This window comes from Bison bison, unplaced genomic scaffold, assembly GCF_000754665.1.
Source record: "Bison bison bison isolate TAMUID 2011002044 unplaced genomic scaffold, Bison_UMD1.0 scf7180017864492, whole genome shotgun sequence".
NCBI lineage: Eukaryota > Metazoa > Chordata > Mammalia > Artiodactyla > Bovidae > Bison > Bison bison.
The window spans coordinates 4,569,400-4,569,963 of record NW_011495051.1 but is presented as its reverse complement, the minus strand read 5'-3'; the positions used below and the strand labels follow the sequence as shown (position 1 = coordinate 4,569,963).

Genomic DNA, 564 nt, shown 5'->3' with positions numbered 1-564 from the left:
CATGTACAGATGGGCTGAGCTGCTGAGGCCCTGAACATGCCATCCCCTGAGCAGTGTTTCCTCTCATTTCCCAGTTGATCAATGAGAACACTGAAGTGGCAGACATGGAGAACGCCGGACACCCCAGTTCAGAGACGCCAGCTGCGACCAACTACTTCCTTCAGTACATCAGCTCCAGGTGTGCGCCTCGGGCTGGTGCCTAGCCTTGCTCGGGGAAGCCTCTGCCTCAGGGGGCCCACGGTCACCCGCTGTCCCTGGACCAGCCCAGTCCTTCCTCGGGAGGGTGGGGGGCCCAGGCAGCCAAACTGCAGTCACCTCCAGCCCTCCTTCCCTACTTGGTGGAGGTGTGGAGGGTCCAGGATTGGGGGCCAGGGCGGGAGGCACTGCAGTGGACAGCTGAGGCAGGACTGCAGTCCTGTGGGGTTGTCCAGCCCATCCTGGGAGTGACCTCTGTCACCAGGTGCTGGATCCGGGCTCCCTGTTGGCGCTGCTGGCGGGGGCGTTTACCCGCAGCCAGGCTGCTGGGGTATCTGGGGAGGAAGGCACTGCAGTGGACAGCTGAGG

At 63.5% G+C, this 564-nt stretch overlaps 1 protein-coding gene across 5 annotated transcripts in view; it reads left to right on the top strand.

Annotated features, from left to right (window-relative positions):
* Positions 1-564, top strand: part of RANBP3 (RAN binding protein 3) — a 50,572-nt gene that overhangs the window by 43,316 nt on the left and 6,692 nt on the right. For all 5 annotated transcript variants that reach the window (XM_010828217.1, XM_010828215.1, XM_010828214.1 and 2 more), the window contains one exon: positions 75-178. In XM_010828217.1, the coding sequence (XP_010826519.1) occupies positions 75-178 (104 nt within the window). The remainder of the gene's footprint in view (positions 1-74; positions 179-564) is intronic.